Source organism: Petaurus breviceps, unplaced genomic scaffold (genome assembly GCF_028583685.1).
Source record: "Petaurus breviceps papuanus isolate PSGF00001 unplaced genomic scaffold, PetGlider_PUasm1.0 154, whole genome shotgun sequence".
In the NCBI taxonomy this organism is placed as follows: Eukaryota; Metazoa; Chordata; class Mammalia; order Diprotodontia; family Petauridae; genus Petaurus; species Petaurus breviceps.
This window is the reverse complement of record NW_027185715.1, coordinates 15,965,544-15,983,558: the sequence shown is the minus strand read 5'-3', so window position 1 is coordinate 15,983,558 and position 18,015 is coordinate 15,965,544. Positions and strand designations below refer to the sequence as shown.

The following is an 18,015-nucleotide window of genomic DNA, read 5'->3' as shown; positions in this document are numbered from 1 at the left end:
ATCCATCCATCTATCTTCTGGGTTTGAATCCTAGCTCTGTCATTTTCCTCCTGTATAACTTTGGTCAAATTACTTAAACTTCTGAACCTTCTTTCCTCTTTTGACAAATGAGTGGTACTAAGCTCTTTGGTCCCTTACAATTCAAAATCGCATGAAACCTACTGAGAAATACAATGTTGCCTTAGAATGAATGTAATTCTTTGTTTTTATTGCACACCTCACTTTGGAAAACAGAGACCTGTGTCATTAATAATCAGTCTACTTGACTTCATTTTACTTGTAAGGAGGAAATAAAAAAGAGGTTTGTATAAAACATTCAGTTTCTTTGAACTTTTAAATTCCCTATTGTAGAAGTTGAAACATTATTGTTCTGTATTCTCCATTGTTCTGCCTTGTGATCTTAAATTTCCCATTGTTCATCATCAAGGTCAATGTGATAGGCAGTATAGCAAAAAGTTGGGGAGCTGTCTAAAACAATGCAGACCAGCATCTGCTGTGCAATTTATAGTCTTTGAGATACTGACTTGCCCAATGTCACAAAATCAGCCTGGGTTAGAGGTGGGAATGGAGCTCAAGGTCTTCTTGACCTTGAGGTCTGCTCTCTATTTATTTTGACATGCTGCCTCTAATAGATCAATATATAAGAGTTCTTTAAAAACACACACACATACACACATATCATACTTCAAAACGGTGCATTCAAGCAAACTCTTTGCCCCATCATCTAATAAAAATATACACTTATGTTCTATAAAATCCTCTATGATGACTGAATGGCTTTTATAGAAAACACTTAGAGTATAAGCCACTTTGTAAAATCATAGATTAGGAAATGGTGGACCCCTTAAAGATCATCTGGTCCAATCCCCTCATCTCAAAGATGAGCTAACTGAGGTTGAGAGGTTAAAGTGACCTGCCTTTCCCCAGTAGACTGGAAGGTCATTGAGGGTAGAGGCTACTTTTCATTTCTACATCTCCAGTACCTCACCCAAAGTAAATGCTTTATAAATACTTGTTTGGGGTGAATTGAATGGCCTAAGTTTACACACTCAAGTTCAGCCAGGATTAGAATTTGGGCACCATACTGAGTTTCACAATACAGAATTGCCCTTGGTCTCAGTTTCCTCCACTGAAAAATGAAAAGGTTGAACTAAGCCATGTCTAAATTTCCCCCAGTTTGAATCTATGTTTTATGTTCCCTGTACTTCCTCACCATTCATTCTACTCCTCCACCCCATACAATCTGCATTCTGACCCTGTCATTCCCTCTGACCAAATCAGTGACCCTTTCTCAGTGTGTGTCCTCACTGACCTTGCTGGTGACCATTCCTCTTGAATACCCTTTTCTCCCGATGACTGTGCTCTTGCCTTCCTCAAATTGGCTGAGAGTCCTTTGTTTGGATCTCTTTTCTCCCCTCCCTCCACCGTGAACAAATTTTGTCTTATAAGGTCCTTATTTGGATGTAAATCATGTCCCTTCTGTCTGACTGTAAGCTCCTTGAGGAAAGAAACTATTTGTTTTGTCATCTTCATGTCCCTAGTGTCTGACAATTAGTAAGTGTTGAAATTTTGGTTTTTTATTAAACACACACACACATAAAACATTTGAAATTTTGTTTTTTTTAGTAAAAACAGAATTCTGCTTTAATATCTATCATCTATCTATCCATCCATCAATCTATCTTCTATCTATCTATCTGTCTATCTATCTGTCTGTCTGTCTGTCTGTCTGTCTGTCTATCTGTCTGTCTGAATGTCTGTCTGTCTGTCTATCTATCTATCAAATAACAGGACTATTTAAATCAGGACTCTGCCTAGATACTGAGCCTATGGGGCAACTATATCTTTAAATTCCTTCTGTCTTATTGCCACATCCTCAGTCAAACCTTAAATTAACAAACCTCTGAAGTTTACTACTTGTAAGTACTACTACCTTATGGCAACTCACTAACCTAGAGGGACCTCAGTTTCCTCATCTGTAAAAAACAAGGGGGTTGTAATGAATGACCTCCAGAGTCTCTTTCGGTTGTAGATCTGTAAGACCCCACAAAGACAACAAAATCTATACTATATGCTACCCTCCCCCACCCCCCATTTTAGGGACTATCCTTTACCAAGAACAATGGGTTTATTCTTAATGAGGAGCTTAAAGGTCACCTTTTCTTGGTACTGTTTCCATTTCAAGTTAGTTTTAGTAGTTAAATAAAAGATCATTCTCTTAAATGTTGAGGTTTAAAGATATGGATGTGCTCCTGAAGTTGATTGTCTATCCATACATAGATATTATGGGTGTCCATGCAAAGACAATATTAGACGGGAGTAGGTTACCTCCAGCTTGGGCCCCTCTACACTGGAATGAAGGAATATACACTCATGTTATATAAAATCCTCCATGATGACTGAATGGTTTTTATAAGAAAACACTTAGAGTGGTTATGGATAAGGCACTTTGTGGCTTCTGATGAAGAACACACAGAGGCAGAAGGTTTTTTTTAAGTTGATCTTGTCCAAAAAACTTGAACTCTCTTCTGAGAGATACCACCTTCTCAAATTCCACACATTGTGCCAAAGAATGTCCCCCATTTCAGTAATCCTGGAAGGCTTTGGCACCTAAGTATTAAACTGGAGGGAGCAGGGACTAAGGATCTAGTAGAAAATTTGAGATTCAGATCATGCAGATCCATGGGGAGATAAATTAGTTGATTGAATTTCAACAGATCCTGTTTGAAGCTTTTAAGAAATGATTCCCTTTCCCCCACCCCTAAAACATTACTCTTTCAAATTTCATTTTTAGGTGGTTCAATTGATGTTTTTAAACTGTGTAGTTCTATTTAATGTTAAATATTAACACTCAAATCAACTTTAAAGCAAGGACAATAAGATACGATGCATTCCTTTGACACTGCTGCCCCCTCCCCCTGCCTCCATTCTTCACCATCCTCCCCTAGTGTCTGTGGAGATCTTCCGAACAGGACACTTACAGTCGGCCAGGCTGATTCTACCGTAGCCGTCCATCCCGTACGTCTTGAGAGTTCTTGCTAACTCACATCTGTCCATGATTTTGCCATGGACTGCCATGAGGAGGAAGACAGTGCCCAACAGAATCAGTATCTTCATGATGCCTGACAAGTCAAAGTGCTCCAACTGCTAAGGCTGAGCTGGGTCCCAGGAGTTAACTTTCCTCTTAAGTTCCTTGTCCTAACTGAGGCTTCCACCTTCAGAATGGACTACATAGTGATCAAAATGTACTGATCTTTCCCTTCTAGTGAACAACCCTTTAGAATGGAAGGGGAGGGAGCTGGGGTGGAGATTTTACTTCTCAGATAACTCCATTTACCAAAAGGCTAATACTAGTTTAAAGCCAATGGAAGAGAGAATTCTTTAGCAAAAGAAGGCCAACGACAATAATCATTAGCATATGCACCAGACAATAGGATCAAAGAATCACCGAAAATCAGAGCTCCAATCTAATCCAAACTCTTTCCAATCTATGCCTAAGAGGAATTCTCTCCACAATATAACTGAAAAGTAGTCATGCAGTTCCCAAACTTCTTTATATTATATATGTAATATATATTTATATATACTTTATATATTTAACTTTATATTTATATTTGAAACTTTTATTTAGTTCATCTGAGAAAATATGTGCTGGGCAATTTATAAACTTTAAATCATGATATATACACATATATGATATATATGTTATTATTACTAATGGAGAGGAGCTGAAGCATGGATAATACAAAATGGCAAATAAGTTTTAAATTTTACTTTATATCTGACTTTGAAATGTATTTTTAATTTGTAATTTTCACATATTTGAATGGTTGTCATAAAGAAAAGATTAGTCAAGGTTTTCCAGCTTTGCTTTATCAAGCAATCAATCAATAAAGCACCTGTTAACTGTAGAGGGTAATTTATTAATTTATTTTTATAATTAATTTATTAATTATTATTTTATATTATTAATTTAATAATTAATTTTGTGTAAATTAATAATGGTTAATTTAGAATTAATTTATTAAGCACTATAGGCCAAGTACAGTGCTAAACCCTGGGAATAGAGAAAAAGGCAAAAGACAGTTCCTGCCTTCAAGGAGCTTAAAATTTAACTCGAGAGACAACAAACAAAAAAAGTATAAATATTGTAAAAGATAAATAGGAAATGATTAACAGAGGAAGGCACTAGAATTAAGAGGGGCTGGGAAAGGCTTCCTGTAAAAGGTGGGATTTGAGTTGGGACTTAAAAAGAGTCAGGTAAGCCAATAGGCAGACTTGAGGAGGGAAAGTATTCCACACATGGGGGATAGAGAGAATGCCCACAGTCCAGAGATGTGTTCCTGGATTGCAGAGTATGTGTGGGGGCCTTAGGTAGAAAAAGACTGGAAAGGTAGGAGGGAGTTAGGCTACAAAGGGCTTTGAATGCCAAACAAAGTATTTTTTATTTGATTCTGGAAGTGAGAGGGAGTTATTGGAGAGTTTATTGAGTAGGACCATGATACAGTTTTCCTGTGCTTTAAGAAAATAACTTCAATAATGAAATGGAGAATGGCTTGGAGCAGAAGGCCTTGAGACAGGCAGATTTAGCAGCAGGCTATTGCAATAATCCAAGCATTAGGTGATAAGGGCCTGCACTAGAGCAGAGAAGTGTCAGGAGATGCTTTGGAGAGATGTAACAAAGGTGAAATTGAGAGGCCTTGGTTTATGGATTGGATATGACAGGGTGAGAGATAGTGAGGAGTCAAGGATGACCCCTAGGTTTTGAACCTGAGAGATCAGGAGGATAGTGTAGCCCTCTACAGTCATGGGGAAGGTCAGGTGGGGTGGGGTTTAAGGGTAAAGGTAATAGGGGCAGCCAGGTGGTGCAGTGAGTAAGAGCGCGGCCCCAAGTGTCAGGAGACCCAGGATCGGTTCCGGCCTCAGATACTTGGCACCCACACAAAATAACTGGCCGTGTAACCTTGAGCAAATTACTTAACCCTGATTGCTTTAAAAGAAAAAAAAGGGTAAAGGTAACGAATTCTGTTTAGCTTAAAATATCTATTGGAAATCCAGTTTGAGATGTTTGAAAAGCAGTTGGAGGGGTGAGACTGGGGCAAGGAGGCTGGGGCAGGATTGGTAGATTTGAGAATAGTCAGAATAGAGAAGGTAATGAAATCTATGGGGGCTGATGAGATCACCAAGTAAAGTACTATGGAAGAAAAAGAGGAGGCCTCATATGGAACCTTTTGGGGCACCTATGGTGAGGAGCCATGATGTAGAAGAGAGTCCAGCAAAGGAGACTGTCCAATAGGTTGGAGGAGAACCAGGAGAGAACAGTATCCTGAAAACCTAGAGAGAATTTCCTGTCAAGGAGGATGGGGGAATGAACAGTGTCAAAGGCTGCAGAAAAGTCAAGGAGAATGACGGTAGAGAAAAGACAGTTGGATTTGGCAACTAAGAGATCATTGGTGACTTTGAAGAGAGGAGTTTGGGTAGAATGATGAAGTCAGATTGTAAGAGGTTATAAAAAGAGTGAGAGGAAGGTGGAGGCATGATTATAGAAGGGCTTTTCAAGGAGTTTAGCAATGAGATCAGGAGTGATACAGGAGCATCCAGAGAGGGTTTTTTTGGTGACAGGAGGCATAGGATTGTTTCTAGGCAGTAAGGAATAAGCTAGTAGACAGGGAGAGATTAAAAATAAATGATAGAATGGGGTGACAGAGGGGAGGAGATGGTATGGAATAGGATAGCTTGGGAGGTAGAGAGCTTGTTCTGTCAGGGGTGGGGAACCTGCAGCTTTGAGGCTTTCCAGGGAAAGAAGGAAAACATTCCATTGGCCCAGGTTTCCTGCCTTTTTAATGAGAGAAGAATGCAATTCTATGAGCCATATCAATTGTCTTCTAAAGAAGGGAAGAAATTCCATTCTATCATTTCCCCCCACTGATTCCCTTGTCAGAACTGCCTAATATAATATCCTGAGAGGACTTCACCCTAAGTCCAAACCCCTTGGGATGCTGATAATCTACCTAAATTTATTCAATGATTAAGAAACTCTCACCAGGTTGTGCCCTTCCCATCCAAGTGATTCTGAATTCCTAGATGTCATCATTCAAACACGCTCTTACAATTTCTTGTTCCCATTCCCCTCAGTTCAATTCCTCCCCTTCCCACCAATGCCCTGTTCTAAAACTACCCACCCCTTTCGCCATGTTCTCTGGCATGCCTATTCCCCCCAAAACTTGCTTTCATTGTGATGTAACCAGGGGTTCAATACCATTTGCATGAAACTCTTCTCATTGGTGGAGATTAATTACTCTATGCTCTTTGTCTGAGTAAGGAGTGGAGTGGAAAAGAAATTGGATGAGGCAGGATCTTGTTCTTCTGGTTTTCACGTAAGAGAAAAGAAACAGGTCCTCTTCAGGGAGAGGTCTCTGGAGGGAGAGAAAGACTCTGGGAAGAAACTGACACATAGGGGAACCAGTACTTTGGCCACATAAGTCCCTCTCCTCAGTTTATTATATTAGAGATGTTTGAGAATTTCTACTTGGGTGATCTGGGACTCTTTTTCTTTCCCAGTTGGAGAGCTCATTCACTCTGAGTATTGTCTGGCATATTCTCAGCTGTATAACTTTCCTAATATCTGTTTGCTATTGGCTTGGATAAATGGTTTTATTTGCTATCTGACATGTGTGGTCTTTGTGTAACTGACATTTTTGGAGGAAAGGAGTGAAATCTTGAATATAATGGGTGCTCTCCTTCCCTTTTGAGGCATAGTGAATAGGACTGTATTTTGAACCATATAATTACTTTCCCTAGATTAGAGATCAGCAAACTATGACCAGAGGGTCAAATCTGACACATTACCTGTTTTTGTACAGTGAACTAAGAAAGTTTTTTTTATCTTTATTTTATGTTAGTTTATTTTAAGTTCAAATATGTTAAAGTTTTATTTTAAAGTGGGAAAAAAAAAACCTTTTTAGTTCTCAGACTGCAAAAATGAGGCAGCAGGCTAGAGTTATCTGTGGACCATAATTTGCAGACATCTGCCCAATAATTTCTCCTCTCTAAGGAGAATGGATTATACAGCTTCATGATGCCAATATTCCCTTCCAGGCAAGAATCTAATTCTCCCTTGGAGAGGGGTGGGTAAGGAGATTCTAGAGATAGCTATTCATACCTTTCTGTGAGCCAGACCTATGTGTGACACATGCACAGACACATTCTCCCTACGCTAATTATTTTATTATTTCCCACTCCTTCCATCTTCTGGTTCTCACTTAGACTTGATTCAGTTGCTTACCCTTTCTACTGCTGGTTTCAATTTCACTAATTCTTCCTCCAATTTTCATTGGTTAAAGTAGGGGAGTTGGAATACTCCTTGCTCCCTATTGACACTTCCAGTCTTTCCCTCTACCACCTTAACTCAATAACCTCACCTCTTTTGAGGTTCACATTTATCAGACAATCAGTATTCTGATCGCCGTTGTCAACTAGCCTCCAGAACACTGTCTTATTCCTCAATGAATTCAGTGCTTGGCTCAAAGTCTTCCCTTCCCAACTCCTGCCATCATACCAGAGAACTTTAATATACATATGGACACTCCCTCAAACACCCTAGCTTCCTATTTCTTTAACTTAGTAATTTCCTTTTTTCCCATTACAAATATGTATAGTCAATTGTAACAAATTTCCTCATTGGTCATGTCCTAAAAATATTTGTCTCATTCTGCATTCTGAGTCTTTCTAGAGATAACTATTCATACCTCTAGAGATATCTATTCATCCCTCTATCCAGAGGTTAGTAACATGTTTCATTATTAGACCTCTGGAATCCTGGTTAGTCAATATACTGACAAGAATTCAGCATTGATAGCATTCCATCACATTTATATACTGTAACTTGTTCATCCCCTTCTCAATTGATGGATACCCCTCAGCTTCCCATTCTTTGTCACCTCAAAAAGAGCTCTAAATGTTTTTGTACATTTTAAAAATTTGTTTTGTTCAGGATGAATCTTTCTCTTAGTCTACCCTCCTTCTAATTCCCTCTCCCTTCTTCTTGACTTTCCCTCCTATTTTTCTGCTGAGTGAAATGTATTTTTGTACCCAACTGTGTGTTTGTATGTGTGTATTCTTCCTTCTTTTGAGAGGTGAGAGTGAAGTTCAAGTTCCAGCTACTCCCCCTCAATCCTTCCTCTTTGTTTGTAGAGAAGTCTACATATATACCTTGATCATATGAGATAATTTTCCCTAACTTTCCTTTCCTAATCCTCCCTTTCCCACAGTGTATTCCTCTTTCCCTTTCTTTTCATTCTTTTATTAAGATCATCAAAGATATAACAGAACTACTCCTAGCCTGAATCTATTTGAACTATGTCTATGAACTCTGATGATGATGATGGGGATCAGGGGGCATACATGTATCATTTCCCCATATTTGAATGTAAGCAGGTTTTCCTTGTTTACTCCTTTATTATTGTTTACTCATGTTTAGCTTTTAGTATTTCTCTTCATTTCTGTGTTGGGACTTCAGAGTTTCTCAGAAGCTCTGTTTTTTTCACCAGGAATGCTTCAAAGTCGTCTATTTTATTACAAATCCATTTTCCCTCCTGTAGCATTATTCTTAGTTTTACTGGACAAGCTATTCTTGGCTGTATCCATATCTTTTGACTTCTGGAATATCATATTACAAGCTCTCCATTCCTTCACAGTGTTGGTTGATATATTGTGTGTGATACTAGCTGTGGCTTCTTTGTACTTGAATTCTTTCTTTCTGGCTGCTTGCAGTATTTTTTCTTTGACTTAGAAGCTCTGGATTTTGGTTATATTGTTCTTAGGAGTTTTGATTTGGGGGTTTCTTTTAGGAGGTGACAGGTGGATTCTTCCTATTTCCACTTTTCTTTCTGGTTCTGAGATATCTGAGCAGTTATCTTTTAAGATTTCTATAAATATTATGTGTAGGCTCTTTTTTTTAATCAGTCATGGTGTTTTGATAGTCCAAGAATTCTTAAAATTTTTTTCACTTAAATTTGTTTTCTAGGTCAGTTGCTTTTGCTATGAGATACCTTACATTTTCTTCTTTTTTTAGTTTTTTGACTTTGTTTAAATATTTCTTGTTGCCTTGTGGAATCATTGGCAGCTATTTGGTCCATTCAAATTTTCAAGGGAGTTTGTTGCTTGGGCAAGGTTTTGCAACTATTGTGCCAAGCTGTTAATTCCCTTTCCAATTCTTTCTTCCATCACTATCATTTCTTTTCCATTTTTTTTCCCTCAAGCACTCTCATTCCACTTACAAAAACCAACAACACCATTTTAAACTCTTTTTAAAAACTCTTGCTTCATCTCTTCCAAGGAAGTCTAGTTGAATTTGTTCCCAAACTGTGTTTTTTTGCTGATGCTTTGCTTATATATGTTTTGGAATTATTCTCTTCTTCTGGATTTGTGTGTTGACTTCTCTGCCACACTTCTAGAGGAAACTTCCAGACTAGTCCTGTTGCTACTTTTTTGGGTGTTATTGAGTGTTGTGATATTCCAGGATCTCAGCAACAGTGCAAGGGATCTTTTAGTGTTCCTTTGCTCACAAAGTATCCTTATCCAAGGCAAAGTCTGATTGGTGTGCACCCCTTCCATTCTCTGCCACCAACCCCTTCTCCTTCCTCCCTCCCTGCAGTTTCACAAGTCCCTGACCCAGGTTTTGCTGATAAACTTTACCCCTCTTGGTCATTTGGAAAGTTCTGTTAACTCAGAGTGCTAGAATTGTAGATGCCCATTTGATTGGTGATTTCTACCCTGGTTATTCTTGTGAAGGTTGGGTTAGATTCTAGAAGTGACAGTCTTTGTGCCTGAGATCTGCTATCACTGCTATTGCTGCTGGTCTTTTCTGAGCTCCTTCCTCTCTCCATATACAGCCCAGAGTCTCTCCCTATCAAGGAATGCCATTCCCTTGCATAAATTCTATTCTTACTGTGCCTGGGATCTGGGACCTTGAATTGGGTAATGGGTGACAAAGACCTGTCCTGGTTTCTGTGACCTGGTATGGGTCAGATGGTGCCATGATTTTGTTCTGGAGCCTCTCCTTGCTCTGGTGCACAGTCCCTTCCTAGGTGCTACAATGCTCCTCTTGAAACATCAAATGACTCTCTGTGACTTTTTCTGGACTTCCCCATCAGGATTTAGTCTGGTGAATTTCCTAGATTTGTTTTTGAGAGAAATTTGTGGAGGGGAATTCACCACACTGCTTCCCTTTACTCCACCATCTTGCCTTTGCCTTTTTATGCATTTCCCATAACTTTCCACCCCAGTTACACACAGAGATAGTCATACACTTGGTTTTGACATTACCCACAAATCCACCACTTCTGTGTCCATTTACTCTGAAATTCCCTTATCAGATTACAATTTGCTGTTATTCCGCATTTCCCACTTCCTTGCAGCCCCAAATTTTGCTCTTTGACCTGACAGTGACCTCCAAAACCTTGACTTCTAAATTCTTTCCCAGGCTATCACTCCCTGCCCTAGCTATACTCTCCTTTCTCCATCCTGGCCCCTTGATAATTCAGTTCAGCTGCACTATCTGCTTCTTTTGAGTCCTTTGCTCCCTGTTCATACTGCTGATATTGCCCTGCCAAGCCTCAATTGTGGGATCATTCCCACCATCTGCTATCTTCACTCCTATACATGCATATGTTGCTGAATGAAGGTGGAGAAAATTATGAAACCATGCTGTTGGGTCCATAACTGAACCCTCACTGTGACAAGGCAATCCTTTTGCACCTTCCTTACTGTCCCACTTACCACAGTGGCTTTTGAAACCTTTTCATCTCTCCTTAAACTTCTTATGGCTCCCTGCTCCCATCTCCTAAGATGAGAACTTCACCTTAAATTTTACTGAAAATATTCAGACCATTTATTGAGAACTTCATCCTCTCTCCCCCTCTTTATCAGATATCACCCACATGTCTTTTGCCCCTGTCTCCTCCTTCATCCCTGTCTCACATGAAATGGTGACCCCTTTCCTTGACAAAGCAAACCCTTTTACGTACACAAGTGATCCCTCACCATCCAGTTTTCTCCAGATGATTACTTCCTTTATTATTCCCATGCTTACTTTTCTTCAATCTCTTGCTATTTCCCTAGTGCCTACAAACATGTCCATGTGTCCCCCAGTCTCAAAAAACCCTCATGTGATCCAATAATTTCCTCTAGATATTGTCCCATATCTCTCCTCCATTTTTTGATTGTTTCTCTAGAAGGTTGAATGTTATCAATGTGTCCACTTCCTTTCCTCTAAATCTTTTCTTAGTTCTCTACAGTTTGATTTCTGACCTCATCATACAACAGAAACAGCTCTCGCTGTAGTTAACAATGATCTCTCAATTGCCAAATCTATTGACCTTTTTTCAGTTCTCATCCTTTGTTGCCTCTTTGCGGCCTCTGGCATTGTAAATCACGCTCTTCTCCTTGATACTCTCTTGTTTCTATTGTTCCTTCTGCCTCTTTCCCTGGATTTTCATCTAGGTCATGCCTGCTAATAGTGGGTATCCTCCAAGACTCTGTCCTGGGCCTTCTTTCTTTTTCCCTCTATACTTGGTGATCTCATCATCTCCTGTGTATTCTATCATCACCTCTATGCTGATGGTTCTCCCATCTACCTATTTAGTCCTAACTTTTCTCCTATCCTCTAGACCTGCACCTCCAACTGCCCATTAGACATCTCAAACTGGATGTACCACAGACAAGTCCAAAGCTAAATTCACTCTATTTCGCCTTAAATCCTTCTCTCTTCTTAATTTCCCTGTTACTATTTAGGGTAACTCTACTTCCAGGCACCCAGGTTCCCAGCTTAAGTGTCTTCCTCAACTCCTCACTCTCTCTCATCTCCCATATCCAGTTTGTTGTCAAGTTCTAGTATTTATACCTTCACAGTATCTTTCATTTAAGTTTCCTTCTCTGTTCTGCCACTGCCACTACACTGGTACATGCTGTCAGCACCTCACGCCTGCACTACTACAACAGCTTTTTGGTTAGTCTTTCTGCCACAAGTCTCTCTCCTTTACAATCTATCCTCCACTCATCTATCAAATGTATCTTTCCAAAGTGCAAGTCTAATATGTCAGACTATTCAATCAACTTCAGTGGCTTTAAATTGACTCTAAGTTTAATTTTTAAATCCTATTTGGTTTAAAAAGGTTTCCAATAACCTTCCTACCTTTCCAGTTTTCTTATACTTTATACTCCCCAACCCCAAACTCTGGACTCCAGGGACACTGATTTCTTTGCTTTTTCTTCCACACAATGCTCAGTCTCTTGACTCTAGGTATTTTTATTGGCTGTTTTCCAGGTTTATAACATTCACCTTCCTCATTTCTATCCTCTGTTTTCCCTGGATTCCTTTACTTTCCAGCTAAAGTCCCATCTTCTGCTAGAAGCCTTTACCAATCCTGATCCTTCCAACCCAATGCCTTTCCTTTGTTGATTAATATATACATACATACACACACACACACATCCAATGCCTAATCCATTCTCATTCTCTTCAATCTAATATCCATTCCACATCTTCAATGTACCACTCTAAAGCTTCCCCTGGCCTCCACTGTGCTCTCTGAAATGCCTGATCTATAGGTAAAAAACTAGCTTTCATCTTAAATCTTTTCCTTTCTTGTTTTTTTTTTTCCATCTTCTTGCACTCTTTGAGACTCAGCTCCTTCCTGATGACTGTGTGGATCACGATAAAATGTGGCAAGTCCTCCACAAGATGGGAGCAACAGATTATCTAATTTACTTCCTGAAGAACCTGTATGTGGACCAAGAATAGAATCAAACGTGGAACGACTGATTTGTTTAACATTGGAAAAGGAGTATCACCTTATTTATTTAACTTATATTCAGAGCACATGCCAGGCTGCATGAATCAAAAGCTGGAATTAAGGTTGCCAGCAGAAATATCAACAGTCTCAGATATGCAGATGAAATGACTGATGGCAGAGAGTGAAGAAGAATTAAGAAGCCTCTTGATAAGGCTGAAAGAGAAGAGTGTAAAAACTGGTTTGAAGCTTAACATAAAAAAATAAAAACACCAACAAACCAAGAGCCCTGAGATCTTGGCAACTGATCCCATTACTTCCTGGAAAATAGAGGGAGAGGAAATGGAATCAGTGCCAGTTTTATATTCTTGGGCTCAAAGATCATTGCAGATGGTGACTACAGCCACGAAATTAAAAGACACTTGTTCCTTGGAAGGAAAGCATACTAAGAAGCAGAGATATCACCTTGCCAACAAAGGTCCAGATAGTCAAAGCTGTGGTTTTTCCAGTAGCAACGTATGACTGTGAGTGCCCAAGTGGGAAAATACTAAGAAATAGTACCTGAACTTGGTATCATTTTGCTGATACTACACAATCCAGCTATTTGTACCAAATTTCATTCCCAGCATTGCCAGACACATTTCTTAGAATATGTATATGCAGTACTCCAACAGATTATCAGGAACTTTTTTAGTACCTTGAATTGGTCTAAGCTGTCACCAGAGCCCATGCCAGCCCCATCTCTTGCTTCAAGTCCCTAGTGGCCCTAGTTTGGCAGCCCTGGAGCCCCGGCTTGCTACCAGAAATCCTATCAATAAGGCAACTGCTAGGATTGTGGGTCTTTTTGCAACAAATTTGGTATATGACCTTTTCAAGTTAAAAAAAAAAAGTCTCTTGCTTCAAGTCCCAAGCAGATGGGTTTTCTGGGGCATATGATAGACAAGTAACCAGTACACATGGGACTGCTAAAGGGGAGATTCTACTACAGTTTGTGGTCCCCACTTCAGCAAAATACTTTTATCAGCACCCTAAAACTGTGGTCGAATAACTACTATTTTAGCTTTAAGTTTTCTACCCTGGCATTTACCTCTCACAGTGTCTCAAGACTTTTTAATACACACTGTAGATAGACACACTTTTTTTTTTTGAGGGGGTAAGGCAAGGGAATTGGGGTTAAGTGACTTGCCAAAAGTCACAAAGCTAGTAAGTGTCAAGTGTCTAAGGCCGGATTTGAACTCAGGTCCTCCTGACTCCAGGGCCATACTCTATTTACTGTGCTACCTAGCTGTCCCAACAGATTCACTCTTAATGATCAATATACTTAAGTATTTATTTTGATATTTTCAAGTCTGCAGAAAGCATTTACAGTGAGGCTGATGTAGTCATAGGATTAGAGCAGGAAGAGGAGAGAAGTCAATTATTATATTTAATTAGACATAGTCTTGCTGGTATTTCTGTATTTCTCCTTGGGTCATTGAAGGAAAACAACTGAAGAAGTCTGCTAATAGCCAATCAAAGGCAGCTGAGAAGAAGAAAAGGTTGGAAACCTGTGGCAAAATGCTTATACTTTAATGACTCTGTGATCTAAATAAATAATATTCCATAATGCATTATTAAATATTATAATACCTAATAATTTTATTGTCAAAAATTATAATATTAAATCATTTGTATATTAAGTATTATTATAATATTTAATAATAATTATTATAGCTAACATTTCTATGGTACTTACTGTGTGTAAAGCACTGTGATTTATAATTGTGCAAAGCGAAGTGCTTTGAAATTATCTCATTTGGTCCTCACAACACTGGGACATATTATATTATCCCCATTTTATAGATGAGGAAACAGGGGCAAATAAAATTCAAGTGACTGAGGTCAAGTCTAAACTCAGGTCTTCCTAGCTTCAGACCCTGTACTCTATCCACTTTGTCACTTAGCTGCCTTTTCAGTTGAAGGGGGATATCTCACTGCAGTGACTGCTCCCTATATTTGTACACATAGCAATTCATCTACATTTTAATATGCTTTGCATTCTTGTTCATATTCTTAAAAAAAAAAAAAAAGCCCTCCAGGGGAGGCTAGGTGGCACAGTGAGTAAGTGCTGGCCCTGGAGTTGGGAGGACCCAGGATCAGTTCTGGCCTCAGATACTTAACACCCACACAAAATAACTGGCCGTGTAACCTTGGGCAAGTTATTTAACCCCAATTGCTTTTTTTTTTTTTTTTTAAGCAATCGGGGTTAAGTAACTTGCTCAAGGCTACACGGCCAGTTATTTCTGGGTGTGGTGCTGAATGTGTAACCTTGGGCAAGTTATTTAACCCCAATTGTTTTTTTTTTTTTTTTAAGCAATCGGGGTTAAGTAACTTGCTCAAGACTACAGGGCCAGTTATTTCTGGGTGTGGTGCTGAGTGTCTGAGCCCCGGATTCGATCTCCAGGTCGTCCCAACACTGGAGCCGGTGCTCTTACTCGCTGAGCCACCTGGCCGCCCCTAAGCAATTGGGGTTAAGTAACTTGCTCAAGGTTACACTGCCAGGTGTTTCTGGGTGGGTGCTAAGTGTCTGAGCCCGGGATTCGATCTCCAGGTCTTCTCAACACTGGAGCCAGTGCTCTTACTGGCTGTGCTACCTGGCCGCCCCCTAACCCCAATTGCTTTAAAAAAAAAAAACCCCAAAGAGAATATCCCCAATACTATCAGAGATCTTCCTATAGGTCCTTAAAAAAAAAAAAAGAAAACCCACAACTTGGGCACCAGTGAAATATTCAGACTCTCCATCTGCTAAATCATTTTTTTCATCATGTAACCTCCCCATCCCTTTCCCAATCATCCATTTCCAGGAAGGGAGATGCCAAAAGCAGGTGATGAATTTTTAACTTGTCTTAACGATAATTTCTTGTTTTAAAAGGTAAAGGAAGTAAAGGGGGAAATTACTATCTTGAACCTAAATCTAACTAACAAAGAAAAACCTATTGTTTCCCTCCCCTAGTCCTCTCAGCTGAGAGCCTTGCATCATATTTTACTGAAGACATGGAGGCCATTCATGGAGAGTTCCTGTTTCTCCCCTCCTCCTCATGTCAAATCCCCCAGATACCTCCATCTACTATCTCTTTCTTTACTCCTGTCTTAAGTGAAGTGGTGGCCTTTCTCCTCCACAAGGTAAAGCCCTTTCTTTGCACAAATAATCCCACTCTATGCTGTCTTCTACAGCAGACTGTCTCCTCTACCATCCTCCCTCTCTCACTGATTCTCAATTGCTCCCTGTCTGCTGGCTGCTTTCTTACTTTCTAAAAATGTGCCCTTCTGTGTCCCATTCTCAAAAGAACCCTCACTCGTTTCATCCATCCCTGCTCACTGTTGTCTCCTTCCTTTTATGGCCAAACTCCTTGAGAAGACTGACCGTACTCAGTAATTTCATTTCATTTCCCCTCTTTCTCTTTTTAATTTGGGACTATATGACTTTCACCATCATCATTCAACCAAAACTCTTTCTCCAAAGTACTAATCATCTCTGAGAAAAGTTTTGAAACAGAAATGAAAGAGAATGTAAACAAGTTTCAAGTTGATTTCTCTAAAAGGATTCATTCTACTTGTTTGTGCAAAAGAAACAATATCGTAATTATTCTCCTAAATTCAAAGTAACTGGGAATAGGAAAGATCTTTTCTCTTTTTCATACTCTCCCAGACCTAGTGGAACAAAGTATTAAGGCCAACATGAATTTATATAGTGCTTTAACACTTACAGAATACTTTTCTCACGATGACCCTGTGGAATAGTCATTTATCCCTGTTTTTCAGATGAGGAAGTTGGGTTCAGAGAAGAAATGTGAATTGCCATGGTTACACAAGTAATAAATATTAATGTCAAAACTGGACACCCTGTCCAGGGTGCTTTTCAGTACATGCCTTATTCAAGTGAAGTTCAATTCTGTTCAAATGTAACAAGGCACTGGAGACAATGTGATAAATGTTTCCTAGCTGATAAATGTTTCCAATGTCTCCCCTACTGTAATGGGAATGTAAATTTTGAAGATCTTCCCTGCCCCTAGGCTAAAGTGCACCTGGAGCCTGGGGTGGGAGGCTTGTTTTTCAGTAGATACTTTTTGATTGGCCAGTGGGTCCAAAAGGTTGTTACATTCTCTGAGCCAGGAGAAGGCTATATAAGCCCTGATGTGTAGCTTTGTTTTGGGGGCTCACTTTGAGAAGTGTTCTGTGATTTGATCTGTATTCTGGGAAGCCGTTGTCCTGAGCCCCCCGGTTTTGAAAAACCCAGATGTTGAAACCCAGATGTTGATTGGGTATGGATGTAATGGTTGGACAGTTTGAAATCTGTCCACTTGATCTGTTTCTGTCTTGATAATTCTGCCTGTATACTTTGAAGTTCAGGGTGCTGACCTTTTTCCCCTGAATGAGGTAAACGATATATGTTTGACTGATTAAAGTAAGCTTGTTAACCCATTTTGAGTTGCTTTCCTTTAACAAAGCAGATCTAGGAACCTGTATTGGCAGCAAACCCTGAGGATGCTTGAGGTGCTTGCTGCTACACCTACTTGAGCCCCTGAGAGCTGACACTGATGAATGAAATGGCTCTACCCTGGTCTTATTGGGGAGAGGACAACTGAAATCTCTCCAAGAACCAGAATTGTGTACATATCTGCAGAGGGCTGGTCTTCAGGACCTCTGGAAATGCAGTAGAAGCACTGGGAGAAGAAAGACTTCAGGCAGGACAGTGTGAGCAGGAAAATAACCTGCCACATCCCCTCTCCACAGTCCCCTTGACCACTTTCACATACTCTTCCAGAAGAGAAATACAAGAGAGGATGGGTGAGATAACTGGGAAAAACTTGGAGCAGAACAATGTGGAGCCACCCAAAGAGAATGTAGGGTGATGGCTGTCACTGATGTGAGGAAGGGAGCTGGTGAAACTCATATCTCCTTGTTTCTTACCAAACTCTGGCTCTTGCACTGAGCTCATATAGCATACCTCCTTCCTTCCTTCCTCCCTTCCTTCTTCCTTTCCTTCCTTCCTTCCTTCCTTCCTTCCTTCCTTCCTTCCTTCCTTCCTTTCTTTCTTTCTTTCTTTCTTTCTTTCTTTCTTTCTTTCTTTCTTTCTTTCTTTCTTACCTTCTCTCTTTCTCTCTCTCTCTTTCTCTCTCTTTCTTTTCTCTCTCTCTCTTTCTCTCTCTCTCTCTCTCTCTCTCTCTCTCTCTCTCTCTCTCTC

At 39.8% G+C, this 18,015-nt stretch overlaps 1 protein-coding gene and 1 long non-coding RNA gene across 3 annotated transcripts in view; one reads left to right on the top strand and one right to left on the bottom strand.

Annotated features, from left to right (window-relative positions):
- LOC138156462 (lysozyme C-like) overlaps positions 1–3,117 on the bottom strand; it is a 16,794-nt gene extending 13,677 nt beyond the window's left edge. The window contains exon 1 of the mRNA XM_069081799.1: positions 2,982–3,117. Coding sequence (XP_068937900.1) covers positions 2,982–3,117 — 136 coding nt within the window. The remainder of the gene's footprint in view (positions 1–2,981) is intronic.
- LOC138155938 (uncharacterized) overlaps positions 1–18,015 on the top strand; it is a 131,569-nt gene that overhangs the window by 40,036 nt on the left and 73,518 nt on the right. The window lies entirely within an intron of this gene.